Here is a 16270-nt window from a genome sequence, read left to right as displayed (position 1 = left end):
GGAAAGCAGTGAGATCTGGTGGATGGTGATCTGGGTTCTGTTCCTGGTTCTGACACTGGCCTACTGGGTGAACTTGAGCAAGTCACTTCACTTCTCAGTGTTTGTTTGTTTCCATGTGTAAAATGGCAAGATTGATACCTCCTTTTTTAAAGTGCTTTGAGATAACTTTATATTGAAAGTTGCTCTATTACTTATTAGATCAACTGGTTCTTCTGGCCTTTTTTTGGGCGCATCTGAAAATGACTCACTAAACAGCATGATAGTCTGGGGATGAAAAATAAATTGAATGGATCAACTTTTCATTCGCCATTAGGGAAGAAACTGTCATTCATGTTTCCTGAACATTTTATTGTCCTTCTGTGTTGTGTGCAGCCAAACACTTAGTTCTGAAGCATAAGTAATGAATGTGGACCCATATTGACATACTACTAAGTTCTTAACATCATCCAGGCCAACTCTTACCAAAGAGAGGAACAAAAACTGGAAAAGTTCTGTTTCTCAAGAAACTGGCAAACCATTAAGTCATAAGTGTTTTTGAAGGGTTGTATGGGGGTTGGAGAAGGCATAAAATAACTTGCTGTCTTCTGATTGTCCCCTTTTCTTTTTGTATCTTAATGTTTCTTCAGTAACTCTCTTGCTGGTCTGCAAAATGCCTTTCATGCTGTTATTTCTAATGTCTTAACCCACTCTTTCCTCAAGAATGTTCCCTTTTTCCTCATTTTGTTGATTTCCCATTTAAATTTTCTCCTTCAGAGTTTGTTTGCTTTACTGTCTTCCTCTATTCCCATGACTGTCTGACAGCCTTTTCAGGATGTGGGTCAGTGCATGTCCTGCTCCACTTCTAAAGGAGGCTGAGTGTTGTGAACTCTCAAATTCACTCCCTTCAGATACAGGGCAACTCCCAACCCTGTACTAATAGTTTGCTTCAGGGTTGCAGGCTTAACCAACTCCATGTGGTGGAGCAGCATCACTAGAATCAATTCTTTTCTGTCTGTGCATTTGAACCTGTGGTCTCCTGAAAGAGGCATGTGTACTGTACCACCTTTGTCCAGGCGTGCAGAAATTTATCTAGGTGTGGTCATCAAGAGAAGACTTGCTTAAGATGTCAGTTCAAATGAGACCCAGTGATGGAATGGTGGGGGGGAAGAGTGTTCTAGTCATATCCATCAATCTGCACAAACTTTTTTTATGTCAAATCCCTTCCAGACATTTAAAAATACTGAAATTTTTAAGATTGGTTGCCTGTCTTCTGATTCAGCTTTCTGCCAGGTAAAGCTTCTCCATATCATTCCCTGCTTTATTTCTGCATTAAGTCACTAGCAGCCTGGTTAAAAAGCAAGTTTTTCGTGAGAGTGAGAAATGAAGGTACCGAGTCTTCCAAATTTGATCCACTCAAACAGAAACCACTTCCAAGAAACTAAATAGGGACTATAAAACACTTCCATTAGGATAGTCCTAATCATTCTCTCCCTTGAAGAGAATAACTTGTCTTAAACAAGCTATTGCCTCCATTTTTGATTTAGAAGTGTATGAAGTTTAATTCCAGAGATTTAGCATTGGAAAGAAAGGAGACCATTTTGATGGAAAACATAAGTGATTGCTATGGAATAGGTGGTTTTCTCAGAAACCTGTTTAATATATTTCTTTGCAGTGACAGTCCGATCTTCTTCTTATTTTCATGTGTGTGAGGAGGGAAACCACCAATTTGTGGGAAAAACTAGTGAAATATAGGAAATCTAATGAATTCACTTGTATCTAGAAACTACGCACATGCTGGAAATATCCCTTAGTTCTCTCACTAGATGCAATTGTTCTAATGTTTAGTAGCAGAGGAATAGTGTTGGGGTCACTGGAATGGAACCCTTCACAAATAATGCAGAATACAACTAGAAATTTAATTACTAAAAATAGTCGCTGAACTATGGAGTGCCCTCTTCCCTTCTAGCAACTTTCTCTGTTTTAAAGAAAATCTAATAGTGGGATTTGTCCACCAGTGTTCTATGGCTGTCTGCATTGGCAGGCAGTGCCCCTCTTCTGACACATCTTCAACTTAAAAAGATTTGTATTGTGTGTATTAAGTTCACAGTAACTTTTTTTCTTTTAAATCTTACTGGTTTGGTTTGAAAGCCCAGAAATTCAAGTATGTGCCAGACAAGGTTTGCTTTCAAGAGTTTGAATCTGCTTAGCAAAAACAGTATTGTTGTGTACCTGCAGTATGATACCAAATGCTATTTCTGTGACTCCCTTTCTCCCTCCCCCTGTAAGAATTGCTGTGCAATTTGTAGGAAAGTGTGTATGTGTGTGTGTGGTTTTTTTGTTTTTGTTTGTTTTTAATAAAAGCCTACTAGAAGAAAATCCAGCTGCTTAGTCGTTAAAGTACACTTATTTTCCCTTTTGCTCTTTCTGCAGATCTACAATGATAGATGGAGTTATGATTCTTCCTGTGCTGCTGCTGCTGCTGGCTTTTCCATCACCCAGTCTGGAAGGTAAGTAATGTGAATTAGGCCTGGTCTACACTAAGCGTTTAAACCGGTTTTAGGAGCGTAAAACCGATTTATCGCCACACCCGTCCACACTGAGAGGCCCTTTATATCGATATAAAGGGCTCTTTAAACCGGTTTCTGTACTCCTCTCGTTAGGGAGGAGTACAGCTAGTATCGGAATTACCATATCGGATTAGGGTTAGTGTGGCCGCAGATCGACAGTATTGGCCGCCGGGTGGTATTCCACAGTGCACCACTGACCGCTTTGGACAGCAATCTGAACTCGGCTGCAGTAGCCAGGTAGACAGGAAAAGCCCCGCGAACTTTTGAATATTTCCTATTTGCCCAGCGTGGAGCTCCGATCAGCACGTGTGGCAATGCAGTTAAAAATCAAAATAAAGAAAGAGCTCCAGCATGGACCATGCGGATGTGATTGCTGTAAGGGCAGGCAAATCTGTTCTATCAGCGCTCCGTTACAGAAGACGAAATTCAAAATCATTTTTAAAAAATCTCCAGACAGACGCCATAGCAGGGACTCAGCGCACTGCTGCGTGACAAGCGTAACGGAAAGCCAAAGAATCAAATGGACGCTCATGGACTGGAGGACTCAAGCTATCCCACAGTTCCTGCAGTCTCCGAAAAGCATTTGCATTCTTGGCTGAGCTCCAAATGCTTCTAGGGTCAAACACAGTGTCCGCGGTGGGTCAGGGCATAGCTCGGCAATTTACGCACCCCCCTCCCCCACCCCCTAAAGTGAAAGGGAAAACAATCCTCTCTTGACTTTTACATGTCACCCTATCTTTACTGAATGCTGCAGATAGACGCGATGCTGCAGCACTCAACACCAACATCCTCACTCCCCCCCCACCATGGGTGGCTGATGGTGCAATATGGCTGGTAACCGTCCTCATCATCAGCCTTATGGTGCAGTGCAAAAGGACTGGTAACCATGCCGACTAGCATCAGTGAGGTCGATCAAGGGCGCCTGGCCCTAATTTTTCCTGGTAGATGGTGCAGTATGGCTGGTAACCGTCTTCATCATAGCAACAGGGGGCTGAGCTCCATCAGCCCCCACCCTTCATGTGTAAAGAAAAGATTCAATTGCCCCTGGACTAGCAGCGGGATGCTGGGCTCCTCTCCTACACACTGCTTAATGTCCTGTCTGGACTATCATAGCAGCTGGAGGCTGCCTTCCACTCATTTCTAACTAACAAGTCACTGTGTCATCACACAAGTGGGGGGACAATGCTACGGTAGCCCAGGAAGGTTGGGGGAAGAACGGAATCAACAGGTGGGGTTGTTGCAGGAGCAACCCCCTGTGAATAGCATACAGCTCATAATTTCTGCAGGATCTGACACAGAGCAGCCCACTTCCACCTGTTCTATGATACAGTGGTTCTCTAGTACACTTGCCCATATTCTAGGCAGGACTGATTCTATTTTTAGATACCAAAAAGGAGGGATTGACTCAGGGAGTCATTCCCAATTTTGGCTTTTGCGCCCCTGGCTGATCTCAGCCAGGGGCACTTATGATAGCAGCAAATAGTGCAGTGCAAAAGGACTGGTAGCCATGATCATCTTATTACCAATTTATGGTATGGTAGATGGTGCAATATGGCTGGTAACCATCTCTGCTGTCATGCAAAAGCATGCTGCTGTGTAGCGCTGCTGAATCGCCTCTGTCAGCGGCATCTAGTACACATACGGTGACGGTCACAAAAGGCAAAACAGGCTCCATGATTGCCATGCTATGGCATCTGCCAGGGCAATCCAAGGAAAAAAAGGCGCGAAATGCTTGTCTGCCGTTGCTTTCCCAGAGAAAGGAGTGACTGACGACATTTACCCAGAACCACCCGCGACAATGATTTTTGCCCCATCAGGCACTGGGATCTCAACCCGGAAATTCCAAGGGGCGGGGGAGGCTGCGGGAACTATGGGATAGCTACGGAATAGCTACCCACAGTGCAACGCTCCAGAAATCGACGCTAGCCTCGGACCATGGACGCACACCACCGATTTAATGTGTTTAGTGTGGCCGCGTGCACTCGATTTTATACAATCTGTTTTGCTAAACCGGTTTATGTAAATTCGGAATAATCCTGTAGTGTAGACGTACCCTCACAGTGGGTTAGTGCAGCAGCTGTTAACTCCTGAAGAACCAGACTCAAATACAGTTTTAATTATGAATCTGGTCCTAGTCTACTCTAGTTCAGTGTTCTACCTTTATACATTGACAGTTGACAAATTCTTCTTGGGAGTGATGTTTGATTAATGTTTCAGTTGGGCATTCATAGATAAGGAGATGTTTGAGGGCTTCTCAGCTGGAAGTACGCAGAAAATAACTGATCAGTGCTCACTCCAATGAGGGCGGAAGAGCATCAGTAGTTCAGATGAAGGTCTAATAATCTCTGGACAGATGCAACTCTGCTCCCTCTAACCTGAGTCAGTCACTGTTGCTCCTGTGTATGTTTGATTACTAATGTCTTGAGCCATACTGTGTGCGAATTCTTCAGTTTTAACTGTACTCGTTGTCCAAAGTAATTTAGAACCGTGCATATGGAGATGCATGTACTCCACTCTTCTCTTTTTTTAATTAAATTTTTTTTATTTTGAAAACTTAAAAACATCTGAGAATCTACAGCTGTAACTTTCTCTGCACACCTACTGACAGGTAGAGGTGGGTGTTGTGCAGATAATGTAGGGCAAGGTGAATGTAGTGTCCAATCCAAAGCAAAGAGGAGAAGTGGAGGGGGGGAAGTGGGAAAGTGGTTGTAAACTCTAAGCCTATCAGTAATACAAGTACTTTGTCATTGTTTTAATATGACTCTCCTTTTCTAATAAAAACCTACATTTCAAACCTAAAACGTCTTGATGGTGTCACTTCAACAAAAGTATAATGAAGTGTTCTGCAAGGGAAGAGTTAAGTCTGTAGAGGAGCTCTCCTTTTTTCTGGAAATTGCTGCTGGGCTGATCCTGAGAGTCATGGGACCATATGCATGGTGTGAGAGGCTGCTGGGGTGAATTTAGAGTTATGCATTTGTAAGAAGAGTGGACTGTATATCCTGATTGTTCATCACTCTATATGAACTGAGCAATTACACATGTGAACCACTTTGTTTTACGTTCAACTGAAATGTTGAGGTAAACTTGTCCCATAAATTTTCAAAAAGAGTGTCTGCAGTAACTGTGTAACTCCACTACAAGAGAGACAGGTGGTGTAGCATGTGCAGAAAATTAGCCCTGCATTTTTCTTCTCCCCACCACCTTTTTTTTCTTTTTCTCTTTATGGCTGATTTTTTTTTTCTCTGTATACTGTATGACTGCTGGGATGATATACTCCTTTATTTTTTTCCTGACTTAAACTAATAGTAAAAGTGGTCTTGCTTTTTTCTTAAGTTCTGATGTAAACAAATATGGAAGGATGTTCAACAAGAAAGCTTAGTGGAACCCATGATGCATCTTAGTTTGTATCTGTTTGCTCATGTAGATATCTGATCTTGCGGAGGGCAGGTATTCAATGATCTCATGAGAATTAACCACTTTGTTTCTGAACACTTTGTCATCACTTCCTTTCATGTTAGTAACATAAAGTAAGGCCTACAGAGTAAGTCAAAGGTACATAAGAATGGCCACAGTGGTTGAGATCATTGATGCATCTAGCCCGTATCTTGTCTTCCAGCAGTGGCCAATACCAGATGCGTCAAAGGGAATGATCCAACCCCTGTTGTCCAGTTCCAGCCAGAGTGGATTTGAACTCCTTGTAATTTCCTGAGTCCACTTTCCACACATGTACTTGCACCATAATTTGATGCAGAACTGATAGAACTGAATGGCCATGAGTTCTAGGGCAAAAATTCCCTTTACTCCTGTCTGCCTTCTATTGGATGGATATTAAGTCTGCTACTAGGCCATAGCACACTTTTTTTTTAAAATTATTATTATTTATTGGGGTTTGCTGGAGTGGGCTAGCTTAGTTCTGTCCCTTAATTCAAATCTACAAAACTGCAATACTTCATATTTGGCATGAGAACATCCTCAGGTTTTGCAGCAGACCTGGCTAGCTTTCTAGTGGCAATACCCTTGTTCATCACTCCACTGCAGCTGTAGCCTGATTCTGAAGGTCCCATTAAGCCCTGCTGTTACAGAAAAGCAGGGCAGGGTCATGTGTATGCTTCATACAAGGTCCATATTTAATGTTCAAGATCTATATTTTATGGGTAGGAACAAAACAAGGTCTCTCAACATGAGTTTCTTGTTAAAAGAAATGCTCGATGACCTGGAGTAGCTTCATATCCTCTTAACCATCACTTTCACTCACATCTTTCTCGATTAAAAAGTCTACCACCAGTTTGCTAACTTTTGGGCGTACCTTTTGAATAGCCCATCTGATGCTGTAGCAGTGCTTCAGGAGGCAAGAGTGCATTTGCAAGTTAATAGAGCAAGTTAGGAAATTTCTCGTATGCTTTTCTATACCCTTAACCATGAATTTTAAAGTTAGAACATTATGTCTGAGGCAGAGCATGAAGATATTAAAGTTAAAAATTGTTAGGCTTGCTGTTGGTATTGTGATAGACTATTTTGTCAGGGTTGATGGTATGTGGTACTGAATTTACCTATATCATGTATTGTATTTTTCTATAGTTGGGGTCCTTTGTTTTCAGTGTTTGGTAGATTAATGCTTTGATGAATGGAATTCAATGTAGTTTGCTGCAGAACTAAAACAGAACTCAAAACACAATGCCACCTCTAAGTTTAAGAAAACAATACATCTCTAATCCCCAAACAAAACTTTTCATTTGAATAAACAGTTTACAGTTGTAGACTTGTAAATATTTATAGGCTAATAGTTCTATTTAATAATTGGACCACACAATTTGCTGTGCATACACTCAACGCCATCCTTTTTCTCCTGCTTTAATTTAAAAAAAAAAACAAAAAACTTCCTTGTTTTGAAACGTTTTCTGATAGATTTTCATTTTCTTCCCATTGTAGGGTCAGATCTTTAAATTATTATCTGCTAACACCTTAAAATGTGTACATTCAAATGTACTTAAGAGCTTGCATGCGTCCCTGTTTGTGTGCAACTTCTAGGCTAATACGTAGCATTACTTCAACAGTCAGCTTTGCATATACATACAGACTAATGTATTGTATTTTCCTAATAAAACAAGTTTATTTTTATGTTTGATATCAAAGTAGGGTGAAAATCAGGGGAGGGGGGAACTGAATAATACTTGTAAAACTCAGGATTTTTTCAGTAAAAATTGGTTTAAACGAAGGGCAAGGGGGCTTAGCTATACTTTCCTTTTTTGGGGAAAGGAAAAAGTGGTATGGGAGGGGTCTCATCTTTCCTGAAAGATGCCCACAAAACATAGTGAAGGTATGAATATATGAATTTCTTGACTTTTTCTTCCCTGTGTGTGTTCTTCCTCTCACTCAGCTTTTCTTCATGAGCACTAAACTAGACTTTTATGGGAGCTAAATTAATCACCTGTTTATCACTTTATTTTGATGTTGGTGAAGAGTGGCTAGATGTATCTAAATTGGAACAGGTAGAGCCCACCTGAGGCTAAGTATCACTGTTGGATTATAGGAGTTCTGTGACCTCTTGATAACATGCATTCTGTGTTTTCAAAGGGGTGGGGGGAAATTTCCATTTTACCTCAGAAAAACAAATCTACTTTTTTGCCTACGTGATTATCTCAGAAAATTGTGGCTGCTTTAAAATGTTTAATGGTATGTCTTACCCTTTCTGTAAATGATGGTCCTGTTGAGTTGACCAAGAAATTAAGAGTTTTGCTACACTGCAATGTAAACCCAGGGTTAGTGGGACTTGAGTTAGCTGGCCCTGGGTTAGAAAACCCAGGGCTTGAGCGCCTACACTGATTTTTAACCCTAGGTTAAGATTTTTCTAACCCGGGCTTGAACATGGGGCTGTGGTGTCCATAGTTCAGCTTGAAGACCTGAGTCAAACCAACCCATATCCCAGACTCCCTAGTGGCCACCTGGAATTTGGCTGCTCAGGCCCTATGTCTATGGTGCACTGTGAGGGGAAACTTGACTGCCCACCCTGCACGTTTCAGGAAGTTTGAACAGCTGGCCCACACAGCTTGCTAGTAACATGGAGGCGCCTTTTCAAGAAGTTCTCTTGGTTTGCTCTGTCACTCCTGTGTCAGGAAACAGGCAGAGCTTCTGTGTGATGCTGGTAGATGTTTCGATGGCATTTTCTGAACCACCAAAGGTACCTGACACAGCTTATGGAGGAGGAGAGAATGAGGCATACACAGGCAAGACCGACTTGAATGGGTTGATGCTGTGCATTACACTTGGTACAGCCGCTGATGCCCCTTTCATACACTGTGCTTCTGGAGCAGGGCCACAGCATAGACTGGTGATCTCACATAATCATGTAGACCTGGCATGACCAGCAATGAGTCCAGAACTTTTGCATTAAGGAAGCTATATTGTAGAGCTTTGTGAGCAGCTTGCCTGAACCCCCCCCGCCAGTAATAGAGATGCACAAAGGAGGGCACCATGCTGCTCCAGAAGTGTGTTGCTATAGCAACTCTGGAAGTTGGCTATGCCAGGCTGCTCTAGGTCTGTTGCAAACCAGTTTGTTGTTGGAGAGTTGACTGAGGGTAAACCACATACCTGACTGCCTCAAACCTCTGCCTCCACTTTACCCAAAGTGGCAGTCATAAGGATATTCCTGGGGTAATTTCTGGCTTTGAGAGAATGGGGGTTTCAAACTGTGCTGGGACCATTGGTGGGACTGGTGCCCATGGTTTACCCTCCTCAAGGGGCATGTGTACATAAACTGCGAAGGGTGCTACTTCATTGTTATACAGGCCCTCATGCACCACCGAAGTTGACTTATGAATGTCAATGTAGCCTGCAAGAGGGAAGTTCACGATGCCAGTACTTTGGGCAAATGGGTCTACAAGATTCCTTGATGGGCTGGGACATTATCTCACCAAGTGACATCATAGACTGAGTTCCTGTTCTGGGGGACCCACATACCCCATTTTGCCTTGGCTTATGAAACAGTGACCTGATTTCAGAGGCCCTGGCAAAAGATGGTTTAATTACATTCTCAGCAAGTGTAGAATGGTGGTTGAAATTCTGTTGGAGATTTTTACAGACATGTTTGGATGTCAGTGTCATCAAGTGTTGTCTGCCTTACTGTGGCTTGCTGTGCTCTTCACAATCTTTGTGAAGTTTGGAGGTGGTCCAGTTTCCCTTGAATAGCCCTATGCTAGCGAGGGGCTACTGAATCAGTACACTCAACCAGAAAGTGCACCTACCACAGCTGGAGCTGGTTCACCAAGGCAACAGAAGTCAGGGATGCGTTGTGCTCTCACATTATGGACTTGCATGGCTCAATGGAAGAGGGGGAAATAGTACCTCCATGAATGGTGCTTTTTGGGGGGGGGGGAGCTAATTGGTTTTTGGGGGAGGGGGTTGATTGCTATGCAGTGTACTTATGAATGAAATGAATTATGAAATGGGGATGATTTACAGTAGAGATTCATATAAGGAAGTTATTGAAGAGTAGACTTCTGTACCTAATTGTACAGCAGAATAGTGTTTGCTTACTAATTCCTAATTGTTCCTGATCATGTGTTTACCTGTTGTTGTTACAATCTGTATTTGAATGTTAAGAATCAATGATAGTAATAAACTTTTGATGACAAACTGCTTTATTGATAGACATTAAAATAGTAAAACAGTCACCCTTTGCCAGCAGGCCAGCTGCCATTACCACATCAAAACTCTAGTTACAACAGAACCTTTCTAAAACTAAAACAAAATAAGTGCATGAACAAATGCAAACAGTGGAAACCATGTACATGACAGAAACCTCTACCATTGCATGTCCCCTGCTCCCACCCCTTGTTTCGTTGTTTCCAGCTCACTTGGGCTATGGCTACACTTGCACTTCAAAGCGCTGCCGCGCTTTGAAGCGCTAAGTGTAGTCAAAGCGCCAGCGCTGGGAGAGCCCTCTCCCAGCGCTGTCCGTACTCCACCTCCCTGTGGGGAATAACGTACAGTGCTGGAAGCCGCGCTCCCAGCGCTGGGGCTTTGACCACACTGGCGCTTTGCAGCGCCGCAATTTGCAGCGCTGGAGAGGGTGTGTTTTCACACCCTGCTGCAGCGCTGCAAATTTGCAAGTGTAGCCATGGCCTTGGTGCCAGGGGAGAGGCATACGCAGGGAAGGGGGTCAAGACAATGGACTGCGTGGGGCTAAGTTGCCCGGCCCAGCTGCTCGTGGGGCCCGATTTCATGGGTCACCTAGCCATGGAGTGTTCCAAGCTATTTCTAGACCGCATCCAATGGTACAGTGCAGGGGACTCAGGCTGTTCTGTGGGAGAGGCAGCAGGAGCCCGTACTCATGCGGCCATGATTCGCATCAGCGGCTCTGACAGTTCTCTGCTGAACTTTGTCCTCCTGGAAAAGGAATGGTGACTAAGGCAGGAACTGTGAAACCCTGTCCTCACTGCGTAGCCAGCTGTCCTCTTGGTTCTTGGCAAGCCTTTTTCTCTAGCCTTCAGTCTCTCTCTGTTTCTGGTACTGCACTTGCTTGTTGACCCACTCCAGGGATTCAACTGTAAGTTCATGACAGAAATGCTTCCTCTTGGAATGGTCTGTGAAGGCACACTGGGCCAGGCTTGTACTGAAGTGTGGGTGAGCTGTGGTGGTCCTGTGGCCCGTCGAGGTCGAGAGGCCTGGAACAGGACACGACAGAGGGTTATCATCTCAACTAGCCCAGTGCAGGAGCACAGAAAAAATTCATGTGGCATTTCAAGGACCTAAAATGTTACTTTTTTGAAACTGAAATTCAGTATATTGTGAAAGGTATGCTTCAGTCCACAGAAGCTCCCTGGACACAGCCTGTTTTTAATCACAGTGAAAGAAATGCAGAGACAATGGTAAGTTTAAAAATTCAAAGCTGTGTGGTGTTGTATTTTTGGTTTGTTTTCTAAAAATTGCAAAACTACTTGGGATGGGGAGGCGGTCCATGGCTGTGCTACAAAAGATTTTTTTTTTATTTTATTTTATTTTTTAACCATGTATGCCTCTCACGTTTTGGAGGACATAAGTTTTTGTGGTGCCTGATTGGCAAAGGGAGATGTTGTTTCAAGCTGTTGGTGGGGAAACCTGCAGTTAATACAAGAGAAGTATTCAAATGTCTGGGGACTGAACAGCATGTCTGAGTGGAGTGGACTGGCCAGCTATTGAGGTGGCCCTGGAAGATATGCCCTTCCCCTGCAGTATTACTACCTATTTAGAGTTCCTGCTTCAGGAAAAGTGTGCAGCTGTCAGCACCCAGGATTGGGTCACAATTCACAAAGGAGTCAACAGGGTGCTGGTGTTTGCTTCCAAATGGTTTATCCCAGTTATGGCTGCATGCAAACATGCAGAACTCTACATCTTTCTTCCTCCCTGCCCCCGGCACATTTCTGGACAAAAATTCAATCCTCAGGCTTATTTTGGACAAATGATTTTGTTGCCTATGGATTTACCTCTAACTGAAATGAAATAGATTTGAAAATGGAATTTTTTTCCTCCTTTACAAGCTTGAGAATGCAAGGTTATTTTTAAGAAAGAGGAATGCCCTAGCAAAACCTGTCTTTCCAGTAAAAATATACTTTAAAGATATTCTATATTCTTTACTGTTTGCATTTCCTGGCTACCATTTTGATTGGGGGAGGGGGAGACAAGCTGCTGACATACAATCTGTGGATGCACTTTGCTAGTCTGAGCTGCAGTTGTATGCCAAGGAAGAGTTGCTTCCATTTTCACTGGGTCAGTTGGAGATTCTTGTGATAGAGAGGACAAAGGAAGTTGGCCCATGGGATTGAGAGACACTTCGGAGGGATTCTCAGGACCAAAGTCAAGCAGGGCTGCCTGTACCCTGCAAAGTAACAGGGCTTGAACCCTGGGTCATGGCTTGACTCTGGCTTGGACCCTGGAACCCTGGATCTGAGCCTTGGGTTAGCGTGATTTGTGTAGAGAGGGAAGAGGGGCTTAGGCTTGAGCCTAGGCCTGGCTTATGTTGCAGCATAGATCTAACCGTAGGGTCTCTGGTAATGCATGGAGATGATGTTGCTTAGAAGAAGAACTGAGTTAATACAGACCAACTGTGGCCAGAATGTCACTGGTGATTTTTACAATTAGGTATTGAACATAGTCATTATTTATATATAATACAAGGCTCTTAGATGTGGAAGAAAAGGCTAGCAACCTGATCCACGAGCCACTCTTCTGTCTCTTTGAGTTAAGTGCACTAGGAGAAAACATGGAGCATCTGCGTTTTGTTGTTTGTGTTTTTGTGTTTTTCCTCCAGTCACATCTTTGCTCTCCCTGACCTGGCTTCCCTGGCAAGTTGGACTTCTCTGAGGCATATCACAGATGTGTAGCTCTAGGAGAGTCCCGTGAAAGACCCATCTACCACAGCCAGCCTTAAGTGAAATCTCCACTAGGGAGAGGTTGGGGCCCATGCTTTGAGGCTCCTGAACAGAGCAGCATGCCTGGAGGGTGAGGCCACTCTTCACTTGATCTCCCACTCCAGCAGCTGGACTAGAATGAGAGGTGGTTTGTGGCCCATTTCCAGTGGTTCTGGCATCTTGGGGTGGGGGTTACTCTTTTTTGGGACTAAAAACATTGTCTGAGGCAGAGGATGAAGATGCTACAGTAAAAATTGTTAGGCCTGCTGTGCATTCCCCTCCTCCTCCTTCTCCGTGTTGCGTGAGCCTCCCCTCTTGCAGGTGTCCACGGACAGTGGTGGAGTAGTGATAGGGTCCCCCCTCTAGAATGCCATGCGGCTGATCATAGAAGCGACATGTATGGGGATCTGACCCAGAGCGACCATTTGCCTCCTTTGTCATTGGTAGGCTTGCCTGAGCTCCTTGGCTTTTACGTGGCACTGCTGTGTGTCCCTGTTGTAGCCTCTGTCCATCATCCCCTGTGCGATTTTTGGCATATATATTAGCATTTCTTCTTCTTTTTGATTGGAGTTCTGCCTGCACAGATTCTTCTCTCCATATAACAATTGGATCCAGTGTCTCCCGTTCGCTCCATGCTGGAGCTAGTTTGCGATTCGAGGGGAACTGCGTGGTCACCTGTGCTGCTGAGCTCGCCACGCTGACCAAACAGGAAATGAAATTCAAAAGTTCCCGGGGCTTTTCCTGTGTACCTGGCTAGTGCATCGGAGTTGAAAGCGCTGTCCAAAGCGGTCACATTGGAGCACTCTGGGATAGTTCCCAGAGGCCAATAACATTGATTTGCGTCTGCACTACCCCAAATTTGACCCAGCAAGTTTGATTTTAGTGCTACTCCCCTCACCGGGGAGGATTACAGAAATCGATTTTAAGAGCCCTTTAAGTCGACGGAACGGGGTTGCTTGTGTAGACGCATTCATTATAAAATCGACCTAACACGGCTAAATTCGACCTAACCCTGTAGTGTAGACCAGGGCTTAGGTTCTTTTCTAGACAAAGCAAGACCAATATAAGTTTATTGACCAAAGAACAGAGATTCAAATGATAGCAGCCAGAAATATTGGAAACGAAGGGTTACATAGACAATAAAACTATAACACACATACTAGAGCCTAGACTTAACTAACAAGATAGCCTGTTATCTAAGGAAGTTCATCTTACCCAAAGTTCTTCTCTTCACATTTACGAGCCTGGCTGGCTATGTTTTTCTTTTTCATGAAGCAAATCCACTATTCGCTTACCTTCCTAGGTGAAGGAGCCAGAGTGTACCTACAGCTGTAGTCCAAAAATCCATTTTCATCTACTGGAAACGGGATAACCCCTACCCTGTTTTCCTGTCTAGAGTCTCCCCTGGAGAATTTGCAATCACTTGATTAGCACTGTGCTCAGGCAGATATTCTGTAGACAGACCAATAAACTGGTTTCTTTCAGGCGAAGATGTTTATCATTTTCTGGTGGCTGGCCCCAATTCAGACCTGAAAACATGATCTTGTGTGAGTGTATACATACGTCTTGTGGTGATTATCATGACTGACGTGACACAGGCTTTCTGTAGAGACCTTGCATTACTCTCTGGTGAAATAATATGCCTCAGAGGTGGGGGATCCTTTTAACCATTGTGCACCACTGTGCCCTCTGTTGGTTGGCTCTGAAAGGCCACCGGATGACAATCATCTCTAGTTTATCCTGTTTGTCCAAGCCAAACTTAAGAGTTTTTGTAAACTTTGAAATTATAGTAATTCATCAGTAAAAGAAGTTTGCCCAGTGGCTATCATAGCACTACCTGGATGCAGAGGTGAATCCAGCCTATCTCTAGAGATTTTTAAAGAGAGATCTCCCACAGAACCAGAAACATGCATATTATGTATTTGCAGTGGTGGGGTATGTATGTGTTAAGTGCTTTCCAAAATAAATATGAAAGAGGGCATTGTGAGCTCTTTGAGGCACATACTATCTCTCAAAAATAGAAATTGGGTACAACCTACAAAGTAAAGTGTTCAGTTTGCACATTATTTCATGTGAACGAACATAATGAATATTTTGGGGTGGCTATTCTTAGTTTATCCTAAATATTTAATCTAGCTGTAACCAGCCAGCTGGCGTCCTGTAGGCATCTCCATACAAAAAAGGTTTCTTTGGGATGAATGTGAATTCAGAGGCTTAGTGGCCTTGGGAAACGGCTCACCAAGAATGTTCCATGAAATAATAGATTAAAAGAAATAGAAATATCTTTCTATTGGTATAAAGACTTGAATATCCTAATTCTTGTTCCATATGAATAGGTTGTTAATTTACACTAATAACAGGATGTCCCTTGTGAATCATTGAATTTTGTAAGTTTAGCATGTAAGTGATCAAACTAATATTAATTAGTTTGATTAATTGTAATCTAGCTCTAATTTTTAATACTATGTAATGAACTAATATACTGCGTGTATAAAAATTATAACTTGCACACAAGTCTGAGAACTCACTGCAAGTCTCTGCTAGAATATCTTCTAAATGTGGCAAGTCAGAAATTTTGGGGCACATCATAAAGTGCATGGACTGTAAGTATTGCTGTGTGGTTATTTTGTATGTTTTCTTTCACATAGTATGCAAGTGTATTGGGATAAGAATGGTTAGGTGATGGAAATACTTTAACATTGGCTTCTTGCCTCATAACTTGCCTTAAGTGCTGCATGTAGCTTGTTCTGACTACATTCCGTGCCTCAAGTTGTTTCTGGCTGTGTGGAAGTGCTGTTTATACTTTTTGCATATTTTAAACTAGGGGTAGGCAACCTATGGCACGGGCGCCGAAGGCAGCACACGAGCTGGTTTTCAGTGGCACTCGCATTGCCCAGGTCCTGGCCACTGGTCCGGGGGGCTCTATATTTTAATTTAATTTTAAATGAAGCTTCTTAAACATTTTAAAAACCTTATTTACTTTACGTACAACAATTATTTAGTTATATATTATAGACTTATAGAAAGAGACCTTCTAAAAACATTAAAATGTATTACTGGCACGCAAACCCTTAAATTAGAGTGAATAAGTGAAGACTCGGCACAGCACTTCTGAAAGGTTGCCGACCCCTGTTTTAAACAATGCATCTCTGAGTTCTGAGTGGCTTACCGCACTTTACACTATTCAGGCCCTGGTCTTTTCTGTAGCTGAGCAGTGCTGGGGATGAATGTCCATTGAGCACTAGGCTGTAACCCTTAAGCTTCCAGAGGGGACAGATCCTGAAGTACTAAGCAACTTCTTGCCGCTTGTCTTGTACTTGGCTTATCTAGAGAGAGGGG

At 43.1% G+C, this 16270-nt stretch overlaps 1 protein-coding gene across 4 annotated transcripts in view; it reads left to right on the top strand.

Annotated features, from left to right (window-relative positions):
- Positions 1-16270, top strand: part of ACVR1 (activin A receptor type 1) — a 104644-nt gene that overhangs the window by 40470 nt on the left and 47904 nt on the right. For all 4 annotated transcript variants that reach the window (XM_045032436.1, XM_045032435.1, XM_045032433.1 and 1 more), the window contains exon 2: positions 2410-2486. In XM_045032436.1, coding sequence (XP_044888371.1) covers positions 2417-2486 — 70 coding nt within the window. In that variant the 5' untranslated portion in view covers positions 2410-2416. The remainder of the gene's footprint in view (positions 1-2409; positions 2487-16270) is intronic.

This window comes from Mauremys mutica, chromosome 10, assembly GCF_020497125.1.
Source record: "Mauremys mutica isolate MM-2020 ecotype Southern chromosome 10, ASM2049712v1, whole genome shotgun sequence".
Classification (NCBI taxonomy): Eukaryota; Metazoa; Chordata; order Testudines; family Geoemydidae; genus Mauremys; species Mauremys mutica.
This window is presented reverse-complemented; position numbering and strand designations above follow the sequence as displayed.